Source organism: Phalaenopsis equestris, unplaced genomic scaffold (genome assembly GCF_001263595.1).
Source record: "Phalaenopsis equestris unplaced genomic scaffold, ASM126359v1 Scaffold000333, whole genome shotgun sequence".
NCBI lineage: Eukaryota > Viridiplantae > Streptophyta > Magnoliopsida > Asparagales > Orchidaceae > Phalaenopsis > Phalaenopsis equestris.
In genome coordinates this window covers 836,638-854,521 of record NW_018164775.1, presented here as the reverse complement: position 1 = coordinate 854,521, position 17,884 = coordinate 836,638, and the positions used below count along the sequence as shown (strand labels likewise).

Genomic DNA, 17,884 nt, shown 5'->3' with positions numbered 1-17,884 from the left:
TTGCTTTTCTACGTCCTACCGTGAAAACCTAAACCTTGAATTCTTGAAGACTAGTACATCTGATCGTTATCTAAAGTTTTCTCAAGTGATCCCAGTCATCTGGGATGTAATTAACTATAGGGGTTTGCCTCTATAAGGAACTTGGAACCCAGGTAAAATAAAGTCTATTTGATTTTTTTATTAGATAGGAGAACTTGTAGGTCACACATAAAAGGTTCGCAGACCAAACGGATGTCACAAATCCCTTAATTTGTATAATTGGGTCCATCGCCAAGATATACACTTATCTTTCAGGAATGTGTAGTATTTGTGGTATCGAGCACGATTATATAGACTATTGGACGAAGAAGATTTATTTGGTCTCATTTTTTCAAAAAAATTAAAACATAATATTTTAAAACCAAAACTATATACCTCTTATATTAAATTAAATTAAAAAAAAAATTTCAAACCAAAAAGTTTACCGAAAATGCTTCCCTATACGCGCACAAATGTTGCAAACCTGATTTCCAAAATTTTTATAATTCAAAAGGTGTTTTTACAACAACTTTGGTTGAAACTTAATTTAAAATATACACAAACATTTTAAAGCTTCACTCACAAAAATTTAGATAATTTAGAGATATTAATCATGTTTCTTACCATATCTATTAGTTTTCAGTTCCTTCATTCAACCACATTTTTATGAATCAAATAAATTATATTGAGCAAAAATCTCATTTTTTTTAAAAAAAATTCGCAAATAGATTACCCCCTTGTCTATCTTCACAGTATCTTCAGTTTATCTTTCATAATACTCATCACTTATATTCGAACTCATAATCCCATTTTAATATCTATATATTGTCACTTTGAAAGCTTCAGTTTGCAAGAAATTAGGTAATTTAATACTACTAATCATGCTCCTCAAAACATTTTATTAGTATGTCATTCCTACTTTCAACCACGCCTTTAAAATTAGAAGAGCCAGATAGATTATAGTGAGCAACAATACCATTACTTAAAAGGAACTAGCAACTTATATATCTTCAGTGTATCTCTCATAATGTTCACCACTTCTATAAGATTTTGCAATCTTAATTTATTTTCACATTATTTTCTTACTTTTGTCTTAAAAATATTAAAAAGCTTCAATGATTTATTTTTATTCAGAAGTTAGTAGAGATACATATAACGTGTGTAATCATGAATAAAGTTCATAAAATACTTTGAACCATGAAAATTAATATATACACAACTATTTATTTGTATCATTTCTAATATGTTTTCTACTCATCATTGCATTTTTTTTAAAATTTATTAGTTTTTTAATCCTTTATGCAAGTTAGACAAGTATCAAAATTAATAAAATACAAAATACAAAATACTCTCACTAATCTTAATTCCATCTATTGATCTCGTTCTTTGAATGGATATGTTGAACACCTCTTACTAACTTCCTTAGGTTTTGCATATCCTATATGGTAATACAAATGTAAATTATAACATTAGATTTAATTTATTAAGTGTTATAAATAATGTTGATCATATAAGATTCATAACAAACAAGTGAAATTGTACTTTCTTATCAAATCAAGTCTAAAATTCGATGCAATCTTTATTCATGCCACTTCTTACAGAAGAAGCACTTGGATTATTTTTTTATTTCAACTTGGAGTGATAATTTACATTTCTCTTTCTACTTGATTTGGCTAACTCTAACCCATTTTGTGTGTTACTAGCATTGCACTTTTACCCATTTTCATGACCAACCTTTCTTCCTCTTAAACACATAGAATTAAAAATTTATTAATTGATCATTTATATTTATGTGTGATAAGATTTGTTGAAGGAATCATATTACTGTGGATGAGTGTCCATAACATAATGTACTAAAAAAGACTTGGATATGTCAATCTCAAGTATATATATGCTCTTGCATACTGTCAATTTCAGTTAGTTTAAGGGATGAGAACTTCATAACTAAGATACTCACAAGAAATTTATGTGAAATACTAAATTGTTCATCAATTGTCTTGAGTAGCTTTCTAACATTGTTATATTGATCTATTAAATCATGAATACGGGCAAATATATTTGGCTTTATGAACATTAAATTGAGGTGACTATATTTTTTTCTAATATTCATAAAAAGCAACGTGATCAACAATATTTATTTCAATAATCACACGTGGTTCGTCTTTCTTAATAGTACAATCAATATTCATCCACCTTAACTAAAAGAGAATTTTCACAATTAACATCCCTCAATTATAAAAACATATTTTTATTTATTTTAATTTTTCACTCATGCAATCAACTAATATTTATGATATTAATTTTTTTTTATAGTGGAGTCACATTAAAAAATTTAAAAAAATTAATATCTTAAATATTAGCTGATTTCATGCGTGCAAAACTAAAGTAAATAAAAACATATTTTTATACGAAAATCAGGCTCATAAATATAAATCATATATTGAACAATTATGAGTTTACTGGCATAAAATTTGCTTGTAGGCTAAATTCTAATTCATTCAAATTCACTTAAATCTTTATGATAAAACTATAAAATTTGTTCCCTTTTCTAATCCATGTGGGTAAGTCAAAAAACAAAATGTAAATTAAATAAATATAATAAAAATTACTAGAGGATAATACATTATATTTATATAATTAATTAAAATTAATATCTTTAATCATATATATGATTTATAAAATTTATTATAATTAAGGATATTGTGACTATTTATTAATGATTCAAATTATATAAATCATTAAGACATTAATTTTTATATACTCAATTATTAGATTTTTCAATTAAAGGCATGATCGTAAATGGTTAACATAGGAACCAACCAGTAAAATACATTAATATCAAGCAAACTTATAAATTGATTTAATCAAGTGAAAATGAATTTAATTTGAACTCTAAGAGTAAAGGTCTTCAATTAAATTGAGATAAAGATCACAGTGAAATCTAGACAATATAACACTTAAAATTATTTATGCAAAATAAGGGTGAATTAATTATAGGTACATACATGATGCCGATTTAAGGTTTTCAATGGTAACTCAGAAAGCTTTGATCGATTAAAGGACGGCAAATGCTGAGCTCCGATACTATGCATTCCAGAGTTTGAGAAACCGTTCCAAAGTGAAATCTGACACATCGGTCATAAACATGGGAACAATTTTGATACAGAAAGGAAAACAAAAAATTGTTTTTCAATGAAAAACTAGTATCACTTAACAAAAAAGGTCTACATATATGCAGAAACTTTATGCTGTTGTTCGAGTATTAAAGAATTGGGACCATTACCTGTTGCATCAGGAGTTTCTGCCTCTTGGTGATCACCAGCCCCTTCAATTTCTACAATCCCAACGAAATCTCAAAAGAATGCATGTTGTGGCCATTATATAAAATTTTAGCTTTGTGGTGATACATTAAGTTGGTCATACCATTAAGGTTCTCGATGCTTTTAAGTCAGAGAGCAAGCTTATTAATGGTGACTCAATAAAAAATTAATGGAATAAGTCTATGGGAATTGCATTCTCAAGATGAAGATTGGACATAGGCAATCTGACACATCCCATAAGGAGATTACACACTTCAACAAGGATAGCTCTTTAAAATCAATTGTGTATATCCAACACATCCCTTAGAAAATAATTCAAAGCTATCACGGTGAAGAATTAGTAGCACATGTGGGGCGAGACAAAAATTTACAACTAGTACAATCTCATTTTTATTGACCAAAGCAGAGGAGAGACATGTCGATTCAAGGAGAACTGTTCTATTTGCCAAAGGTTTAAAGTCACTGGACAGAACACGAGATTTTATAGCCCATTGCATATTCCAAACTTCTATCTAGGAAAATCTCAATATTGATTTTTTTGTTGGGTTTACCCCATGCAGGATATTGATCCGATTCCGACTTGGTGGTCGTAGATCATTTCTATAAATAACGCACTTTGTTGCTTATAAAAAGATTTTTGATCCATTACATGTTGCCAAGCTTTTCTTTAAGGAGATTGTCAGGTTACATGGTCTTCCGTAAAGTCTAGCTTCTGATCGTGATGTGAAATTATAAGTAATTCCTGGAAGAAATTATGAAAGCGAAGTGGTAAACCGTACATTGGAAAATATGGTACGGTGAATTGCAGGAGATCAACCTAAGCAATGGGATGAATGTTTGGCACAGGCAGAATTTGTATTCAATTCGACGAATAACTGATTTACCGGCCATCCTCCATTCAGCAAAGTTTATATTAAGGCACCTAATTATTGGTTGCTATCGCACTGTCGCTATCCTTTCTAAACCCAGAAGCTGTGATGCCACAAAACTAGTTGACAATTCTGAATTGATGCTACGAGGTCAAAGAAAAGCTGACTGATTCCTCTCAGCGGTATAAACTACAAGCTGATAGATGCTATATATCAAAAGTGTTCAAGGAAGGTGATTTAGTTATTGTGAGACTACTCAAAAGTGCTGTTTCCACCCGGCGCTTGTTCCAAACAGAAACCTAGCAAAATTGGACCATATCCTTTAGCTAGTGTATCAATGATAATGCATTTGTGCTAGAGTTATCACCTAATCTGATAATTTAAATACATTCAATGTATCAGACATATACTCCTACCACTTGTCTGACGACAGACAGTTCCAATCTTTTGAAATTGAGTCGAGTTCTAGGATGGAAGGGATCTGATGCAACTATCTACATCCGAAGACTACATAGGTTGTTTGCCACTTTTTGTCTCTTATTACAACGATTTCACAAGATTCCAATCATTTGTCAGCCCAAAGGATTCTTAAGAAGGCACGAGATCATAAAAGGCCTTGAAGGATTTATTTCAGATACAGATCTTTGATGCACAATTAGAAGTTACCATTTTAGGAAAATCCTAAGGCCAACCAATTAGAATAATCGATTCTATGTTTGAACTACTCATAACCAAAAAATAATAAATATAAATACAAAGGATTTACTGTGTAATTCTAACTATCATGAAGAATTCAAAGTAATTCCTTTTTGGTAATGTAAGTTGGGAAATGCTTTTGTGCAGTTAGCTGTAGAAAAATAATGAATACCTTTTCTGAAAAATATGTGCAACAAAGGCAAGATTCAGATTGGGTGAACCATCAACAATGTCTTCAGGAGTCACGTATCTTTTACAACCCATTCTATCAGCATGTTCAAGGACAAGCTTCGCTCTTTCTAGAAGGTCTTTTACATTCTTTTCAGAAAGCTTAATACTGTGTTCAGGTGCCAAAACATTAAGAAGACATGCATAAGCCTCTGAATCCTGACCGGCCGAAAAGATAGTATTATCAGTAATTTTCAGAAAGAAAAATAGGAAGTGTTTGCTAGCTGAAGAAAACTAGTTCGAAAAGAAAACTCTTTATCGCACTGAATGAACAAAACATGAGTAAAATAAAAGGATTGATTATATGTACCTGCAGCAGGTGATGGAAACTACGCTTTGGTTGTAACCCAATAATACGCAACATAACTCACCAAAAAAGAAGGAAATTATTATAGCAGAAATAATAATGCGCTATCTAATCTTTTAAAGCTCATGATTAAATAAACTTTCTCAAGTTGGTATTCGCACTTCATTGATATTAGAGTATTAATTTACAGAACAGGTCAAAATAAATTACCAAGTGAGAGCTTAAACCCTCTCTACGGTTAATCGGAGCAGGTCTGGAAGAAAAAACTTTTACCATGGAAAACAGCAAAAGAAAGAGAGGTATAAAACTGCAAGAACATTCACCTTCATTGCATGATCTTTTAATGTGTTCAATCAGTAGTCATTAATGCTAAATTGTTTAAAAACTAAGAAATATTCAAAACCTAATCGGTACATTCATAACAAGGGCATAAATAGTGTATTATAGTGTTTTACAAATAAATTCCTAGACTTCTTCAATATTCCCTTTTTACCAGTAGGACCCTTAATAAGGTCCAATGCTCAATACTCCCCCTCCAGATAGGCAAATGATATCCACTAAGTTGTCACATCACCTATACAAATCTAATGAACTAAGTTCTTTAGTATGGCAGTCAGCCAGGTGCAACTCGTTATTCGGCTTTTCCTTGATGAAGAATCTATCAAACTCCACATATTTGGTTCCAACGTGTTGCACCGGGATGTCAGAAATGTCAATTGTTGACTTGTTGTAGCACCGAAATTCCACCTTGAACACAACCAACAAAGCTCTCAGCCACATCATCTCAGCAACTCTTAAGGCCATGGTCTTGTACCTCGTTACTACGGACTGTTTCATGCTCTTCCAAGAGACCAAGTTGCCCCCTACGAACATGCAGTATCCTAAAGCCCAGTCAGCATCACAAAAGCCCTCAATGTCTATATGCTCATTCTTTCTAAAGATCAACTCCTTCTTTGGTGCACTCTTTAAGTACCTCAGAATCTGATATTCTGCATCTATATGACCCTTCTTTGGATCATGCATTTAACGGCTCACCACGCTCGTTGCAAAAGAGATGTCAAGTTATGTGTGACACAGATAGACAGACGACCCATCAATCTCTGGTAACTCTAACGATCAACCACTTCTCCTACCTCTGCACTCAGCTTGGCCTTCTGGTTAATTGGGGAGATTGCAGTTCTGCACCTCAGCATATATGTTTTCATGAGGAGATCTAATACATACTTTCTCTAGAATAAGTCCATCGCCTCAAGTCCACGGGCCACTTCAATCCCAAGAAAGTATTTGGGTTGTCCAAGATCCTTCACCTCAAATTCATTGCACAATCTTTTAAATTTAGTTGAGCAATCTCTGTCTCATCATCACTGGTTCCTCAACTGATTCATCACACATCATAAGACAAGGCATTTCTCCAATGTGTACCACTCTCTCACCATTGCTTCTTACCCCCTGCCTCATATCTCCAGTATTTGGCAAGTCACCGAAGGGTAAGGCCAGCTCCTAGGTGCAGTACGATTCATATTCTCTAAATGACACAAACAGTTTCTTCTTTATTGGGCTTTAACAGACACACCCCTTCTAGGTAGCAGAATAACATACAAGCATGCATTTCACAACTTTGTGATCCAGCTTCCCTACCGACGACTTGTCATTCACAAAATATACACAGCCAAATCCTTCAATGGGATGATCACGCTATTATCTTCACTCAACATCTGAAAATGAGACTTTCAATCCAACACCCTGGAGGGTATCCTGTTGATCAATTGAGCAGCTGTGAGAATTGCTTACCCCCATAACTACTTTGGGACATTAATTACAATCATGATGTTTGGGGCGACCTCTAGGTGTTTATTATTCTTTTCAGCTACTCTGTTGGTGTGTATAGTCATGTGGTTTGATTTTCTATTCCTCGGACTAACAAGTATTCCCCAAATTCTTTCTTAGTATACTTTATCACATTATCAGGCAGAATAACTTCACTACTACACCACATTGAGTCTGGATTGCCTTGTACAAATCTTTAAAGCAAGCAAACGCATCACCATTATTTTTCTCAAATATAACCAAGTAACATGAGAGAAACTATCAATAAAGGTCACAAAATATAGATAATCATTCATAGAAGTTGTAGAACATGATTCCCAAACATCAGAATGTATCAAGTCAAAAACACTAAAGCTCAAAACTAATATAAAAGCTCCTAGTAAGCTTGTCAAACTCAAAAGCATCACCAAAAAGCTTTTGTTTATTTGTCTTTTTCATATAAAGAATGATACAACTGACTCACTAAACTAAAATAAAAGTGTCTCATGCGTCAGGGATGTAGCAGCAACACATAATCCGCACTCCTCCCAAATTCTCCTACTTCAACACTCTCTACCATGGAAGTCAAAGATGAGTTCATCCGTTATCAGTTCAAGTACCAGAATCTACAATGCCACGTTTCAGTGACAAGTGTCGGCCCGCCCCTTTCTCTTGAAAGATCACCTAGGGAATATAGAAAGAAACATTACATTTGAGTTGTAGAATAATGACACTAATGGATAAAAGGTTCACTGAAAAAGGAGCATGTAAAACATTGGACAAAGTCAATTAGCACCCTCACTATAACCTTACCAACTATAGGTTATGTTGTATCATCAGTAGTCTGGATGTTCTCTGATACTGTTAGGCTTGCTAGCAGTACTTGTCATATGTCAAGATACACTAGAATTTACTATCCATTCTGATGATCCTGTGGTAAAAATAGAGGCAAAAGTATGGGTGTCAATCACAAGTACCTATGTTAGAGTGAGCATAAGTGGCAATGTTACCCATTAATGGTGACCGGTTGGAAGCATTCTCAGCCCCATCTCTACATCCTCTATCACCATCAAATTTGCCCGATAGCCCCATTTTCACCTTTTTGACCACCACAACCTCTGCCTTGTCCACGTCCACATGTCTCTCTCGTTAGATGGCCTAGGACAACTCTTACTCAGATTCGCAACTTCATCACAATTATAACACTTGTGAGTCTCCCCCTAGACACCTATCATACCTGAGCTCGAGACGGCCAAAGTTGATCGTGCACCTGGAAGTCCATTAGGCTTAGAGTGTAGCTTCATGCGACTCTCCTGTATCATCGCAGCAATGGCTACATCCAGTAAAGGGATAGTCTCTTGAGCTAGGATAACTGATCTCCTCTGATCATAGATCAGTTCGGATAGACCAGAAACAATATAATCCTCATTTGTGTAAAGATATCTTGATATCGGGTCGAAAAGGAGAGGAAATTTGGGTTGTGATACTATAGCAACTACAATATCGTGTGCGCAACAATGTAGCAACTACAGTATCTCGGTCCCAAAAAGCTCCCGTGACAATCTCCTAGGGTTGGGGGAACTTCTACCTCATTTGTTGAAGCTTTTAGGGTAGAAAAAGTTTGGTGAGTGTAGTTTGGATAGGGACAGATCTAGGGAATCCTAGGATAGAACTAGGGTTGGGCTGACTCTGAAACCAATTGATATCGGAGGAAGCCCAAAACACAACATAAATAATAATATTATTATTGAATTTCAAAGATTAGAGTATGACTCGTTAAAATAAGAAATAAACGACAACAAAATAACAACACAAAAATAAAGACACAACACAGACTCCAATAAGTGCGAAAAGATAAAATGTCTCTTCGTGGTCAAGCTACAGCTGCAACACCACCCCAACCTTGGAGACGGTCACCACCTCGAACGAGTTAAGCTGAGCACCTTCTCGTCGTCGGATGCAACCCCTCGAGGGGAATAATGCCTCAAAGGCAGCACTCAAAAATATGCACTCATCTAAATCTCCTTTCCTAAGCAAAAATAACCCTTATATATAAGGAATTAGGACTTATATTAGGCAATGCTTTCAATTAGAAAATAGATTAAAAAAGAAGTAATATAATAGGAAAGGATTTATAATAGGGGATTTCATGGAAAAGGAAAGAAATAGAAAGACGTGCATAAAATAGGTAGGAAGTAAAATAGGAGAGTCATAGAGAATGAAAGGTAGAGAGAGAAGCGAAAAAAGGAAATCGCGACTAGAACATCATCTCTCATTTCTTGAACTCCTGATTGCCACAGCTTGACATCATGAGAAGTGAACAAGATCTACCATAGCCGATCCAGATCTATGGCATATCCCTGAATCGATCTCACACTTTATCACTGCTTCTATTTCACGCTGAATCTGGAACACACTCATGTGGTTTGCAGTCTCAGCATAAATCTTCTTTAACTTTACCCATATGTCACTAACCTTTTGAATAACATCTATTGAAGATGCAAATGATGGAACCAACGAGTTGAGTAGCCATGTGTAGATTAAGGAGGGTGTGATCCTCCACTAATCTATCTCAGAACTATCATTATTTGGCTCGTCCTCGGTCAGATATCCCCTTAAGCTCTTCCCTCTCAGAACCATCTCAATCCGACATGACCTACTCCGATAAGCGGTTGGTCCATCAAGCTTCAAATCCACAGGAGGGAGATCTAACTTCATCTGCATCAAAGTACGTGCTGAGGTGATAGCTCTCATCAAAATTCTAGCTCCATGTATAAGCCCGACCAAGACCTTCAAAACCTCGGGATCTGTCTTCCCCAGAAGCTCCAATCATTTACCTCCCACAATACCTCCATCTCCTAACATCCTTAATCACAAGAATCCAAGTTTAGATCACACAGAACATGTGCAAATTTGATCATTTGTGTTTGTACTTTGTGATCACATATGAGATCTCGTCATGGCCTTCCTATCCGGTCAGTAATCACGTCGTGACCTCCCCGCCGGCCCCACGTGATTCTTTCACGAAGGATCAGAAATAGGAGAAGGACCGAAGTTAAGGGCCTCTGAAAGCTACGATACTCTGCGACCTTTTAGCGGCTCTAGTTGTGACTGTATCGCGATGTGCATTCCCGTACAATCCCATGATGCTTCCCTACTAGCTCCAACAGCAATTGTCCAATGATGTCACAAGGACCTACACGCCGCGATCCCTAGCTCTTTCCGCAATAGTATTGCATTGATCAGTGAGATCTTGAGAGCATGCAATGCGACGGGGACCTGCACGACGTGAACACTGGCTCTTTCCGTGATAGAAACGCATGGATCGGAGCAATTTTGAGAGCTTTGAGTCTCTGTTCATCGTGATCCCCCCGGCAGATGGAGCTTTGGGTCTCTATAATCGTACGCCGATCCCGGCCATCCGAGACAGCTAGGGTTTTGCTTTGATTTTAAAAAGAAAGAAATGTTTAAAACCTAATCTATACGTTGATAACATGAACTTTAATAGGGTATTACATTGATTTACAAATAAAACCTAGACTTCTTCAATATTCCCTTTTTTACGAATAGGACCATAAATAAGGTTCAATTTTCAACAGTCTATGTATATTATGCATTTCATATATTGTATATCATGACAATTGGAAGTGATTATTATAGCTAGTATAATCAGCAATGTGCTATTTGTAGAGGATTTAACTAAAGACGGTGCATAAAAATAGATGCATTTAAGTTGTATATGATGAGACAGTCAAGTCTTGACTAATTTCAGCAAACGATAATTCAAAATAATTGTTATTTCCTGATAAATATACCAATATACCCAAACAAATCCCAATTGTACAATTATTTTCCCATTAGGTATAACAAGGAAAAATATACTCAAATACTCAATAAAACAAATCAATAATCGTGGTTATTGAAAATATTAGAAAATCTAATTCATAAACACTGTTAAGAAAAAAAATAAAGACCCGATTTTTTTTTTCAAATTAAAAGCTTTTTGCTGAAGTGCATTTAATTATCTAATGATAGGAACAAATCCAGATATTCACCTTAATATCTGACGAAAAATTTGTTATAGCTCTTTTGAAACCCCCCTTCTTAAGCTGAAAATTCATCCACCTAAGCAAAATCTTATCTGGTGGTAGATTCATGAGCTCTTCCATTTCCTACATTCAATTTGTTATGTTCATTGAAAATACTTTTAAAATGATTAAATTACCAAAGCAGAACTTCCGGTTTTACTCAGAGAGGTTCAACTAGCTTACCCTGCTATCTCCAACCAACTCTACCAGCTGGGGAGTTTTCTTGAGGTTAACATCAGCTAAAAGTTGTATCTAAGGGCAGCAAATCACAGAAAAGTGAAAATCATTAGCAAATAAATGAAGCACGAGGAACTAACATGTGTAAAATCTACCAAATTTAGTGGCTCGCTAAGCAGGAAACCATACCTTAATGATTTGAGATATCAAACCAAGAACAAGATGGGGCTGACACAAAAAAGGTAAATGCAGAATCGGTCATCAAAAGAATGAAGATTTCAGGCAAGAAGTAATTGAAATAAAAATGGAAAATTAAATTTTCATGCTAGAAATGATGAAATGGTGGACTAGATGCAATGTTTATTAAATAAGGCTGCATCTAGTAATTCTATGGTAGATTCTCTTGCTAAGTAGTTTCAAAAGTTCCTTGTCACATAGTCATGCATTAGTTTGCTTCAGGTTTGTCAAAACCCAAATTCCTCGGATTATTCTCTCCACTTGTGTCTTAGACTCTACACCTCTCATCTCGTCCTTTCTTTTAAAAATATCTTTGATTATATCGCTATGTGTAATGCTTCTCCAAATATTGATCATTGATTACTGACAATGGTAGTTGGTTGTTTAGGTGATGAGTTGATAGGCTCAAATAATAGAAGGGTCTTCCATGTTGGGTCAAATTTAATATCGGTAATGATTTGTCTCCTCAGTGCAAAGACTAATTCTCCCACTTGAAATATTTGAAATTCATCTTCTTCATTTTAAGCAGCAGATTAGAACAAAGTGTAAGGAGATCCATAATTGTATCATATTTGGCTTTAATGACACCTCTTTCCCGCTAGTAAGAATTTAATAGCCCTTCCCCTTATGAGGTTGAAATCTAATTAGTCGTGAGATGATTCCTTATAAAATTCTTCAAGGTATCGACCATCACGATATTCGTCAATGAAGACCTTATGGATCCATTCTTGATGAATTTTATTAATAGTGAATCTTTGATAGCACAAACCAAATGTCACATGCTTTCGTGAGGCTTTGACCTCCAAATCTCTTTGTTCTTCTATCGGGACCTCTGAACGATAGATTCCTAGATGCATGGTCCTAATATTACACCTCGATATTCACCTTACAGAACTTGCTTAATATAATTTTGGACTACTACAACAGATAATAACTTTTTTATTAGAGTTTAATTGGTCTCGATCATAATAAATTTTCTTATCTTTTTTCGTTAAGCCCCCTTTTTTGCAATTTTTAGTACTATATGCCCTCTAACAGACATAGTCTCGTATATTTTGAAAATAAGGCATTAGTGTTGTTAAGCATACAAAAAATTATTAATATATCATTTCAGATTTTTAAATTAGTTGTGAGTGATAATACGTATATTTTGAAAATAAGGCATTAGTGTTGTTAAGCATACAAAAAATTATTAATATATCATTTCAGATTTTTAAATTAGTTGTGACTTGTGAGTGATAATACTCATTTTCGATTGCACTATTTGTTTGACCTTTGGTTGCTCAAGCAATGAATGTTGAGCTCTCAACTCAAAATTTTTTTTTCTCATCCACTAAAAAGCTTTCCTCCACATGAGAAAACTTCAATATCATGCATTTTCAATGCAAAAATCTAAATAGATATGGTAGTTGTATTCATAAGCACTAAGGCTAGTGTAACTGAGAATAATTACAATTGTGACCCTAGCATCAGTAATGGAAATCCCTAAGCCATCAAGCTGGAAAGTAGTCACGCATAATCAAATTTACTAGAGGACATCATTCTTGTTTTTTAAAGAAAGGAGCGCTCGTTAGATTGTCGACCATAATGGCAATTACTGACAAAAATATTTTCTTTTAAAATTCAATCTAAACATATTTCTTTTCATTCATAGGAGACCTTGTTAAAGTGTCGACCATAATAGCAATTTCTGACAAATATATTTTCTTTCAAAATTCAATCTAGACCTATCTCTTTCATTGATAGATATCTAAAGTTGAACACATATCATAATTTTTTACTCGTCCACATAAAATTTTGTCCTGGGATAATAATCTTTAAGCTTTTCATTCTCTCTGTGAGGACCTTCAGTAGTGAATGTTCCAATTTGAAAATCAAGTATCACAATACAATGCTCGCCTTACAGAGATGATCTTTTTGTTGAAATCTTTAGTAAAAAATTCCATGATTGAAATTCGAGGGTTATTCCTTGATACTTATCAGAGAGAGTTTGTCTTTTCGTTAGGATCTTTCGATGGCAATTCTCAAATTGAAATCTAAGAGCAATACTCTGATGCTCATCAAACAAAATTACCTCAATTATTTTAATAGTTAGGACACACGAAAGCAATTTTAGGTTTTTATTTATTTTTTATCATCATTTCATTTTTTTAAGTTAAAAATGAAATGAAAGAGTCTACAAGCTTTCATTTGAGTAGATCTAAAACTAAATACACGGAAAAAATTTTAGTAATAGTAGATCTAGTGGGGGATTGTAACAATGGGTGATCTAGTCATTAAAAGGAGTGAACATTTTAGATATCTCAGGTCTATTGTTCAAAATGATAGTGAAATAGATTGAGATGTTATTAGTAGAATTCAAGTAGGATGGTTGAAGTGGAGGAAAGCATCGATTCTATTTTGTGATAGAAAAATATATCTTATACTTAAAGGAAAATTTTATGAGATGGTGGTAAGACCAACAATGGTTTATAACCTAAAATGTTGGCCTATAAAAGAAAAACATAAAATTAAGTCAAATGTTGTTGAGATATGCTCAAGTGGACGAGTGAATTTATATTTAGAGACAAAATGTGAAATTAATATATTTGTGAAAGGGTTGAAGTAGTTTCAGTGGCACAAAAGGATAAAAAGAGTGGCCTTAGATGTTTTGGTCACATTAAACGTCGATCATCTAATAACTCAGTTAGAAGAGCAGATGATTTATATTTTGACTTATGTTAGGAAAGATAGAGGTAGATCTAAGAAGATCGGGGCATGTCGTATAAAATTTTATCTTAATATATTATAAATAAATGAAAATTATGACACTAAATAGGACAATGAAGAAAAAAATTCATGTAGCCGACCCCACTAAGTGGGATAAAAGGTTGTTGTTAATTGTACTTCCATTTTTTTAATGTGTATTAAAACAAATATATGACAAGCCAAATATGAAAGGAAAAACTTTTCCCAATAGAATCATCAAAAATCAGTGGACTTCAAAAATGTGCACCCTAACCTCCTTCGAAGGTGAATAAAGTACTTGAGATTAGGTTTCATTGTCCTATTTTCATAAGACAAATGAGACAGTAAACATGACACCACCCAAAGATTTTGCCCTCATTTTATTAAAACTCTAAGATATACAGTTTAGCGTAATGGAAGAATACTTGGTAATTATCTCTCTCGATAATGGAAGAATACTTGGTAATAATCTCTCTCGATAATGGAAGAATACTTTTGATTAAGGCAGACCATTAAGTGCTAAAGTATGTAGATTTTTCCTATAATAACGACAATTTAATTTTAGATTATATAATTTTATCATTACAAGCTTAACGCGGATAGTGAGAAGAATGATAAAGAGCTCAATTAGGTCTGTTTGGGGATGCTGCAGTTGTTTGAAGAAACAACTGTGAAGCACTTTTGAAGAAACTACTTTTCAAAAAGTTGTGGTGACTTTATAAATTTATTTGATTTTCAAAAAATCAGACTGCAATATTCTGACAGTCACCACACTTTAACAGCTCAGGTTGAAAAAACAGTTTTCTACCACAAAAATTTTTAAAAAACAGCAAGAAAGTAATTTCCCAAACAAAACTGTGGTGACGATCTGAAAAAGCAAATAAGAGAGAAAATTGTCCTAAACAGACCCTAAGATCACATAATTTCATTATCTCGAGTAATTATAACCCTAGTCTGCCTAATCAGAAGAGACATTCAATCCAACCTAACAAAAGAATTTTTGTCAACAACTATGGGTAATTTTATCCAAATGAACCTTGTCGATCAAGGGTGAATGTTTGTCTAAAAAAACTAATTTAATTCAAATACAGTTAACCGAGAAATTTATAACAAAATAGGTACAACCAATGATTCACAACTTAAAGGGATAGAAATTCATTGAACAGTGACAGTAATATAGTGTAGTTGTTGGGTCAAACCAATTTGATAAAGGATTCAAGTCATGTCGTTAATAGCATATATGATTTCGAGTGTGAATATTGTAGCAACTTAGAATAACATTAGCACTTTGAGAAATTTAGTTAATCATAAATTTTTCGCCCTCAATAAATAATTGTGGAGGGTGAATAAGGTTCAATTTGACATGTAGGTGAGAGAGTTAAGTGGCGTGTACTTGTTGGGTCGTTGCATGAGGAGAGCCTGCAAGCTTAGAAGTGGAGGGCTTCGAGTACTATAGTAGGCAAAGAGGTGTTGTTGAGCATGCACCAAGATGACAAGTCAGAGAAGAGATGGGGGGACAAGGCCCGGCGGACTAGGTGCAAAAGCTAAGTAGTGAGACCTACGAGTGGAGACGGAGCCACAACTCTTAGCATGCAAAAGTGAGTCAAGGGCAGGCGCTCTCAAGCTTGTAAAAATGATGAGAGGGGAAAAGGAGAACAAACAAAATCCAGAGAGTAGAGGAAGGGGACTCGGGACCAGTAGTTGTTGCTTGTGGGTACGACATGGACAGATGAAATAGTATAAGAGTATCATTTAATTTTATATTTTTCTTTTACATGAGAGACCGATCATAGTTTTTCAACAAGGTTTTTACAATGATTGTCAACTACCTAACACAACTCTCCACTTTTGAGCTTAGGACCAATCGCTGACAATGTTGTTTTTTTGTTGTTGTTACATGGGAGACGCGAAGGGAAATTGTCAGTAGAATAGTAGATGAGAGTGAGATATTGACAAAGGATATAATGTGATTAAGAAAATTTAAACGTTTTATAATAACAATAATAGTAATATTATTATTACTATTATTATTATTATTATTATTATAGGAGTTATTTGCCTTTTTAGTTCTCCCTGAACATTTTCTCATTTCTCGTGCATTTCATGTTCACATCATTGCCTCGAATTTAGTGTTCATAGCTTACAAGCGGGGCCTAGAAAATATTAGTGTCGTTTATGGACAATTTAGCATTTTGAAAGTGCTCACGCAGTTCGAGTTAGAATCAAACATCGTTTTAGCAAATTTAATGATTGACAACAACCTCAACCTAACACAACCCTCCCCTTTTGAGCTTAGGACCAATTGCTGACAATGTTTTTTTTTTGTTGTTGTTACATGGGAGACGTGAAGTGACAGTGTCAGTAGAATAGTAGATAAGAGTGAGATATTGACAAAGGATGTAATGCGATTAAGAAAATTTAAACGTTTTATAATAACAATAATAGTAATATTATTATTACTATTATTATTATTATTATTATTATTATTGGAGTTATTTGCCTTTTAAGTTCTCCCTGAACATTTTCTCATTTCTCGTGCATTTCATGTTCACATCATTGCCTCGAATTTAGTGTTCATAGCTTACAAGCGAGGCCTAGAAAATATTATTGTCGTTTATGGACAATTTAGCATTTTGAAAGTGTTCACACAGTTCAAGTTAGAATCAAACATCGTTTTAGCAAATTTAACGAATGTTGAGGTAATTTAGGCACTATTTATGTGTAACGCATCAGCAAGTTGTCGTTTTCACCGTGCTTGGTTGTTTTGATAAGGAAAGATCCTTTCTTGAATAATTTTAACATCTTCGACTAACTCATTAAATATCATACTATCATAAACAGGGTTGATTTATGTTATCATTACAAGATCAAATATTCCACATGTTATTCATGTAGTCAACCAGCTTATTTCTCCCCCTATTAGTGTTCTCTAGGCAACTGCTTTTCATATTTTGTGCTATCTTCATATCATCATCATAAAAATATCCTTTGAATGTAATATATCATCATTATTAAGAATATTTTCATTTATTGTTTTCCTCTATTCCGTTGCATATAATAAAAGCACTCTTATATCAATAACTTATTTAAGTCAATATAGGGCATTACAATTCAAGCTTTTCCAACAGTATTTAAATCTCTCTTATTCTCTTAAGTGTTAAGTCTAAATGATTAAGGGGTGGTTTGGGAACAATTTTTGTTTTTTTTTTTTGAAAATAAAATAAAGGAAACAAACACAAAATAGTGTTTGCTTATCTGTTATTTATTTTATTTCTTTTTTTTAGAAACACTTCTGTCTTAAAAATACCTAAAACTAAAAAAACATGTTTTGTCTATTTTTAAAACACAGAAAATAGCAATTCCCGCATCCCACCGCTGCTGCAGCGGCGGCCCGCGACAACCAGCCACTGC

The 17,884-nt window shown here is 34.0% G+C and overlaps 1 protein-coding gene across 1 annotated transcript in view; it reads right to left on the bottom strand.

Moving 5' to 3' along the window:
• LOC110025813 (fimbrin-2-like) overlaps positions 1-11,737 on the bottom strand; it is a gene marked incomplete at its 5' end in the record, with an annotated part of 31,019 nt that extends 19,282 nt beyond the window's left edge. The window contains 4 exon segments of the mRNA XM_020726472.1: positions 5,076-5,290; positions 11,300-11,416; positions 11,516-11,584; positions 11,699-11,737. Of these exon segments, the coding sequence (XP_020582131.1) occupies positions 5,076-5,290; positions 11,300-11,416; positions 11,516-11,584; positions 11,699-11,737 (440 nt within the window).
• Between the last annotated feature and the right edge of the window lie 6,147 nt (positions 11,738-17,884).